Source organism: Haplochromis burtoni, unplaced genomic scaffold (genome assembly GCF_018398535.1).
Source record: "Haplochromis burtoni strain Fernald_Lab_line unplaced genomic scaffold, NCSU_Asbu1 Contig_2, whole genome shotgun sequence".
NCBI classification, from domain to species: Eukaryota; Metazoa; Chordata; class Actinopteri; order Cichliformes; family Cichlidae; genus Haplochromis; species Haplochromis burtoni.
In genome coordinates, this window is record NW_024582363.1 from 4,807,875 (window position 1) to 4,816,779 (window position 8,905).

General features: G+C 41.5%; 1 protein-coding gene across 1 annotated transcript in view; it reads left to right on the top strand.

Annotated features, from left to right (window-relative positions):
* The window catches only part of fto (FTO alpha-ketoglutarate dependent dioxygenase), a 113,421-nt gene extending 104,608 nt beyond the window's left edge, over nucleotides 1–8,813 (top strand). The window contains exons 9-10 of the mRNA XM_005912953.3: nucleotides 7,294–7,434; nucleotides 8,059–8,813. Of these exons, the coding sequence (XP_005913015.1) occupies nucleotides 7,294–7,434; nucleotides 8,059–8,065 (148 nt within the window). The 3' untranslated portion in view covers nucleotides 8,066–8,813. The remainder of the gene's footprint in view (nucleotides 1–7,293; nucleotides 7,435–8,058) is intronic.
* The last annotated feature ends 92 nt before the right edge of the window (nucleotides 8,814–8,905 follow it).

Here is an 8,905-nt window from a genome sequence, read left to right on the forward strand (position 1 = left end):
TGGTATGCCATTTCTCTGAAAAGCTAAGAGTTACCGCTCCCAATGCCACATTAACCATCTTCCGTATTCCATGACAGCAGATTTATAGCCTTCCAACGGCGAGCTGCGAAAAAGTGCAATTGCTCGCAGGCTTGTAACCTCTTTACCCTCGTCATCAAGTCCCCTTGTTGCTCCATTTTCTCTCCTGGGCTTCATAAATAAACAGCATCATCAAGAAAAACTTTTAGTGTCTTTTCACAACCATCTCTAATTGGTTTTGCATGTATACATAGAAATGTTTCAACCTGGTATTTAGCCACGTGTAACTGATTTTGGTCCATGTGTTCAGCTAGGCCAGCATTCCTGCATAGTGTTAGCTTTGTGGTATTACTAAAAGTGATCAGAATGAACTTTTTTTTCTTTGATTTGCTTTGTATTTTTTACTTTTCTTCCTGTTGAACAATTTTGTATCCTGGTACAAGTAGGCCACAGCTCCTCTCATTCCTCTCTGGACAACCAGTCAACGTGGAGCATGCAAAACAGATATATAACCTTTATTTTCCTGTTGCTGTCTCTCTAGCTCTCTCTCTCTCTCCCCCTCTCTCACACACACTCTCACACACACACACACACACACACACACACACACACACACACACACACACACACACACAATTTCTCTCTGTGAAGTTCTCTCACAGACATTGACACACAAATGCACACAGCCTTAAGCGGTGATCTGTCTCTTCAACCCTTGCCGGAAAAGAAACGGCCAGGAGGATCCTCTCTGTTTGTCCTAAAACTCCCTCTTTTTTTTATTTTTTTTTATTGGAACCTGTTTGCATTTGAACAATAGTTGTCTCCTCATAAATTTTGCGCCTGTGTTGACATTAGACCACATTCCATCCCATTGCCTGAGGAGGAGAAAGAGCAGGCCAGGGTGTTTGGTAATTTGTTACACTGTTAAGCACCTAATGGACATCCACCTGGTTTTTGAGAGTAGTAGCTTTAGTTCAGGGGCTTGCCTCTGTTGTACCTCAAGACTGCAATAGTATTTTATTGCTGCCAATTATGAAGTCTGTTTAGAGGCTACCTAACTCTGTGTGTGTTTTTGTGTTACATCTGGTTCTCCCTGCTCTAAATGGGGCAGCCAGCCAAACCACATCAAACAATTAGGGTGTGAAGCAGGTACAGACTGTGCAGGTATAACAAAACTTCCCTGTTTCTGTTGTTGACTTCAAGTAACTCTACTAAAAGTACATGGGCCGATGAAAGCTCACGGTCCTGTGTTTCCAACTGGCTGGGGATACCAGTAATGAGCCTTATTTGTTTCATGTGGTTTAATGAACAGTCCAGACTGCAGCTGGCAAGAGGGAGACCTCACAGAGTTTGAGGAAGGTACCCGTGTTCCCTGGCAGAATCATTGTTCCCAGCACCAGCAGAGCCATTGTGGCACGTGAGTGGGTGGGTGTGTTGAAAGGGCCACGCGGCACCCACTTTATCTCTTGCCCCTCCTTCTTGCTCATGCAATTTTGCATGGTTTCTGCAACCATTAATTAAAGGGGAAAAGAGTGCATCAGATGTTAGTTTTATTAGCCTAGGCTCCTTAGAGGGAATCAAAATGAAAGGAACATATGTCATGCATTTGATGATGCCCCTCCCTCTCCATTTCTCTCCCCACAATTGCCCACCTCACACATTCACAAAGTGTACAGTCAGCAGCTGTCTGCAGACACAATAGCATTTGATTGATCCTGAGGAAACGGTTAAGACGCTGCCCTACCCACGCTTTCTTTCTGGCTGGCTGGCTCACATTTTGCACCACTTTACATTTAACGCTGAATGTGGCAGTGATTGGGATAATAGGATGGTGGTTAGGGATCTAAGGCACTGTTCACGCTCTAATGAGGACAGTCCTCAGAGCACCCAGGACCTTGGAGTCCTGGGTGGTGTATGTTGAGATCTAAAGCCTGACACTTAACAGGTTGGACGTTGTTCTGAAAATTATGCCCCTGTTATACTGGTCTCTACACAACATCATTAACAGAAAATTTCCAAGAAAAAGTTTGTGCACCCTTTGCATTTTCCAGTTAATTACTTGTAACCTTAATCTGATCTTAATCTAAGCAATCTTAATCTAAGCAATCTTAATGTAATATGTAAACCACTGTGCCAGTAACTTTTCAAAAGCTACTTTGAGCCACTGGTTACAATAAAGAGATGTGATTGATAATATTAGTTGCAGACATGTCCTTCTCTATACAATACATATGGGAAGTTTTCCACATTTTGTTATATTTCAGGATTTAAGAGTCTTTTTGACATGGATTAGTTTTTTATTCATTAGTTTACCAAAAGTGTTCCACAATTACATCACAAAATAAGGTTTTTGTAATATTTTACTAATTTGCTAAAATGAGAGGCTGAAATATCCCATTTCCATTATTAGTACTTGGATAAAGTACCTTTGGTGGTAGCAGCCTCGAGTCTCCTTGCACATTAAGCTGCAAGCTTAGCAAACCTTTTGTTGGAGGTTTCCACCAATTTTTCTTGAAAGAATTTCTGTAACCAAATTTGATAACATGTTGATTCACAGCCATTCTCAGGTCTCCTCAGAAATATTCCTTTGAGTTCAAGTCCAGTGTTTGGCTTAGACGCCCCAAGACTACTGCAATGCTTTGTTTATGGAAGACAGTCTTTAGATTTCAACAAGGTTATTCCTGTGGAATAATCTTGTTGTTCATTTTTTCATCCTTGTCTCATTAATAGGTTTACTTAAATCTTGCCAGGATAAGATTCATACCAAAAAAAAGATTGATGTCAGTGGAAAGACAGCAGTGAAAGAAACCACAAAAGAAAGAAACCACAAAAAAGGTTAGAACCACTGCAACACAGCTCAGGTTTGTGCAAGATTGCCTTGATCTTCTAGGGAAATGTGCTGACTGCAGATGAAAAAAAATGATGGATTTTTTTTTTCTTTTTTGTTGGAAAAATGCAGGTACATTCAGATTTTCATTTACCTTTAACAGCCTGTTCCATAACCGATTGCTCAATATGTTTAATAGAAACATGAAAGGTACAACAGCGTGTTATTAGTTTAGTCAGATCTTCTATAATTAGGATTTGGAAGATCACATCACTGCTGATGAGAAATTCTCTTAATTCCAAAGATATACCAAACTGTCTGTTGCCCTTGCAGCTTGCAAAACACAGCACATGAATAAATACTGTCTGCCCATATCTCTTAGCCATTATACCGTATCAAATCACATACAAAGACAGATGTGCTTAATCACTCATTTCTTACACAATATTGTATATATAGAATGTAGATGGATAATATACTTCTTTCTTCTCACTCCTTGGGACTTGATTGCATGCCTTACCTTCAGGGGCAGGCTGATTTATGAGACACATGCCTGTTTTTTCATGACTTGTTTGATTGCATTCTCAGCTATCGGGCACATAGGCTGCCAAAACCATAAAAATTCACACCTGCACAGAACTCCTAGTCAGATGAACATCAGGCAAAGCATGGGGAAGCAGGTGATCTGAGGTATGCTGTTTCCCTTGATCATAATCGCAATGACATGATTGATTGATGTTCATTGTATCTTTACAAAAGCCTTCTTTTTAGGTCCAGTTTGAACGTTGCGTAGGGCTTGGCACACGCTTTGGTCGTGAATCTCGGTACACCACCCATTCTAATACTGTTCTCTAAGCTTGTGTTTTTCTTTTAGTTGCTAACGATACAAATATGAAAAGTAGGAAAAATATAACTTCAAGTTCTCACAAGTTTTAAAAAGATATCTGCCATTGCCTAATCATGTCCTGAATGTACCGAATCAAACAGCCCAAGCTGTCTATTCCCATGTCATTACAAATGACCTTCTGTAGAAATAATGCAATAAGTGTTGTCTCCTATCTACATTCTCTGGGTACTTTTTCACTTGCCCTGACACAATTGTGCATTTATCAGTGTAATTGCATGAGTCGGAAGCACTGATGTTGTCTATTAGGCGGATTTCCATCCTGTTAAGAGCAGAGGGCCTTTTAATGTATGGCCCTGGTTGAGTGTACTGCTACACAATTACACACTGGCCAGAGATTGAGTGGGCTGATGATGCTGTTGATTGGGATGGTGCTGATGGCAGTGATGATATTGGACCACCCTGCACTCTTCTAACAAGCCTTTCAGAGAGCATCTAAGAGGGAAACAACAAAGTGAAACCGAGGTTAATCATTTTATTTACTCCCTTTTTCTCTCCCTCTCGTTCCCCTACCTCTCCTTCTGCCTTTCCTTTCTTTAACCAAGTGATGGAGCTCGCACCATGGAGCGGGGGGGAGGAAATCGATAGGGAGCGCATTACAGTAAAACGTATTGATTAGGAGACCTGCGAGCAGTGTGTTGGTCGCAGAGATGGTGGAATGATGCAATGCTTAAAGGAATTTATCCTTTGACTTTTACATTAACCTTTTATTGACTGCTTTGCCTGTCCATAATTAACACTCACTTTAGCTAAAGTGGTTAGTTTGAGCGCAAAGGGGGCTCCAGCCCTTATTGCAGCAAGGGCCGTGGCGCTCCCACCCCAGCCGCAGTTCAAGTGCACTGTACTGCAAGAAGGGAAAGGCCTCTGAAGAATTGAGGCGATAGAATGCTAGATACCTTTCACATTAGCATACCATTTTAGCGGGGGCCTGCTAGGCTATAAGGTTTCAGGGCAAATTGAAATGAGTGATTGTATTGCCAATCTCTCTTGACCGAGCGCCAGATGGGATAGTTAGGCCCATATCTGTCTGGGGTTAATCCATTGGAACAGCCTGGACTCACAAACACAACCTCTCCCTCCTTCACCCACACCCTCACACGCACATACACACCTCTTTGTCTTTGACCTTAACTTTAAGGTGGACTGTTCTGCCATGGGAAAGTCTTTTGGTGAGCCTTGTTTGTACGCCACTGTGGCTTAGACAGAATTTCTAGCAAGAGCCCACGAGAGCTTAAAGCACCTCGCTTGATATTGACTTTTTGTTTGGTTCCATTTTAGCAGTCAGGGGACGGTACTCTGTGAACAGTGATAGACTGTGTAAAAGTGCGTGCTGAATTACCTACACTATATTATCTTTGATAGTCTTCCAGTCTCGATATCTTTTATATCTCTGGTAAACCTGGCACCTTCTATTTGCAAGCTAATGCTGCAAGATCTGTTGTCAAATAAATGTAGTATCTCTGTTGAAGTGAGCTACTCAGTTTTTTTTATTGTATGTAGCCTTTCATTATGAGTCAGGGAAGTAGAGAAGAAGCAAGTGTTTTCTCTCATAGCTCTGGAGTATGAATACTTAATCACACCAAATCAAAAGCCTGGGTTCCCTTGGTCTATGGTGTCCTCAAGCTGATGTCAGCAGAACCACAGTTTGTGTGTGTGTGTGCATGCTGTCTGGGTCAGTTTGCACTTGCACACTCTGTAGATACGTATGCCAGCCATGTCCCCCTCCTCCTCCTCCTCCTCCTCCTCCTCCTCCTTCTCTGAAGTGGTGCTTCCTTTAATTCGCACCCTAAATAAATGATGAGAACATTTAAACACACGGCTCGTCGCAAAGCCCCAAGGTCGCCTAATCGTATTATTTATGAAGTGATGTGCTACATAATGGTACTTAGTGCATGTTAACAGATGCTATTATCAGGCCCTGATCCAGAGCACAGAAGATATATTGGACAGTGGATGTTAATGCTGCTCCTCACCACCATAATGCAGGAGATCCTTAAAGGGCTAACCGCACCAAAATGCAGCACTTAGGCAGAGGGCCAGTTAAACATTAAGTGGTTCATGTGAATATATATAACCACAAATTGTGGCAGCCCTCGGTTGTCCCCTAACACTTGAACATTCCCTCATCCCATCCACAACCGATCCTCATATCCTGCTGTTCAGCTCTCTGTGGCCCCTCCTTCAGTCACTAACCACAAGGTGGTGGTGACTGTGTGCATTTGTCTGTGTTATGGGTTTGTTCGGGGGGTTTTAGGGTGTGCATAGGGTAAAGAGATATGACAAGACAGACCCTGGCATAATGATTGAATGGAAAATATAACTGACCCCGTTTCTGTAGATAGGAAATCTTAGGTCACTATTCACAAGCACACAAGGACACACTACACACGCAACATACAAATGCCATCCTCCATCTCTCCCTCTTGCACCTCCAGGTCAGAGGTCACCCTCATCTGTCAAGAAGCAGAGGGAGGGTAGATTTACAATGACAGCAGAGAGCAACACAGAGTCACAGCAGTAAATATTTACACAGGTCTAACAAAAGATGTGGCTAAGGTCTGTAGGGGTTCCAAGCATGGTGGAAATTACAACTAACCTCAGATTGTTAATCATACAAAAATCACGCAGTGACATGAAGAGGCAGGATTTCTCACTGCTCTGTCATTATTGCAACAAGAGAGAGTGATGTTCTTGTGAAAGCATCCTGCAGTGTGTGCCTGTATGTTTGTAAGATGAATGGGGCATTAATCATGATACATGATATCATGGTTTCCCATCACCTTAATGCTGTTGCAACACTTCACTGATGTGTCACATCTCTGTTTTTCTCATCTCCATTCAGTTCAAGTTTTACTGGCTTGGGAGTTTCCAAGTATTTCAGTAGTTTCAAACCAAATTGCATGCAGACACATCATTTAAATGCCCTCAACAATATCTAGTGAAGAGAAAAACATTTCTTTGTTTATTTGTAATAAAACTGCATGCTGTTTCTTTTGTGGATCATACAGAGACAAACTTACTCTCCTGTCCTGCTGGTTCTACCTGGACAAAGTATTACTGTGAGTCATGAAAACAAAAGGAGGCAGAAAACTGTTAAAAAACTTGCTTCTGGTCAAACTCACAATAGAGATTTTGGCTTTAAAAACAAGTTTAAACACACACATGCTCACACACAGACATCATTGCCTAAACAACTTGACTTTTTTTGGAAATTACGCCCTTAAATTGCTCTTCATTGACTAGATAAAAACACGATAGAAAGATCTTTGTTTATCTTTGTCTACTAGAGTTCCACCATCATTGACAAGTATTAGTTAGTGTTAGTATTTACTTGTGAATACATCTCATAAAACTTTCAGGTGAAAGCCTGGCTTTGGCAAGCTGTAGTAGGATGCAAATATAAATATAAAAAATAAAAACATGAAGAAAGTTTTGTGAGTGGGGTGAGACGTGGCCTTTTGGTGATGAGTCTCTACCTACTTGTGCTTTAACGGGAGGGAGGAGTAAATGGGATTTTTTTGTTTCCTGTGTTCTGTCGCCTCAGGTGCCACTCAAGTCTGGCCCAGACATTGCCCCCTGAGGAGGCCCCAGTGGACCGGCCCTTCTGGGGTGTGGATGACCCCAGCATGCCTCTGCCCTTTGATCTGGCTGACATCATTAACAGAGTGGAGTCACTGCTCTGGAGGTGAGTGTAAGATTTGACATGTTGAAATGTGTTTATGTACACACTGAATACATGTATCTATCTCATGCAGCATAGATCTAGTCGCAGAGGATTCACTTATTCATTCATTACCCAGCTGTGGTCATCTGTGAACAATACTGTTGTTGTTATTTAATATTAAAGTTAAATTGTCCAAATGATTAAGTAAACCAAATGACAACGTTAAAATAAATAAATAATTCTAATTGGCGTTGACAGACACTGGTATTTTGGTTTCAGTTTTAAGCTTTGGAATCTCATGCTTTTAAAATGGTATGGATTTGTCACTTCATGCACAACTAGACACCTTACATGTTGTCATACTTTAAATATGCGCACCTGCTCCGCAAGTCGTGTCATAGACCCTTGTAAAAATTGTCAGGAATTTCTTGGAGTTGCTATTTGCATTGGCAAATACATGACATTGGGTGTAATTGGTCTTCCTGTTGGCATGAATCCTAGGTCCTGCTGATTTTGCATGGAGACATCTATAGTCTTTCGTTAACTTGTGTTTTAGATGCAGGTCAACTTCACATGAGAACTTGCGTTCAGTCACGATATCTGATCAAATTTGACCTCTGTCCATTTCTTCTCTTTCTCTGACAGGATGTAAATATGGATAGAGGAAACAAGGAAAACAAGAAAAAAATGACCCACCAGCTTTTCTGAATGATCCCCACATTAGCTGAGGGGACAGACCAGATTGATTTCCTTTTGATTAGGCCATCTACATCACCCCCGACTCCACCCTCCACTACCCCAGCTGACCCCAGCATCTCAGTCACCTCAACTTGGATTGGCTGGAAGGAAACCAACACAAGAATAGTGCTTCAGTAACATGCTAACAAACGCAATGCTTAGTACCAAGCCACTAGTGTCACAACGGTCTAACAAAACATATATGGAACCCGCATTTCAGTGTTAACATACAACATTGTGTTACTATTTATTATTTCAGTGTACTTTGTTACCTAATCTCATGTAACCCAGACATGCTTTTATCAGTGGATTGTTCTCATTCTCAGTAGTCATAGTACAGTACATACATATATGCTTTCTACTTGTCACACAGTGTTATAATACAGTATAGAATGGTAAGAAAACTCACTTTGCTCACAGGCTATTGCATTCTTCACTTGTGTATAGTGTAACCCTTTTATTGTGTTAAGAAGTGAAATGAGCCAGAAAAGACCAAAGAACGATTATAAGAGGATGGTTATGAATGTCATCCAATGGAGTACATGAAGAATGTGTTGTTAAGTGTTTATGGTGCAGTGGTGTGCTTGTGCCATATTAATGTGTAACTGTGTGTGTGTGTGTGTGTGTGTGTGTGTGTGTGTGTGTGTGTGTGTGTGTGTGTGTGTTAGTACTGCAGCGCAGGATGAAGTCAGGATGTTCCTCCAGCTAACCGCTTTGGATCAGAGCCTGACAGTGACAGAAGTGACTGACTGAC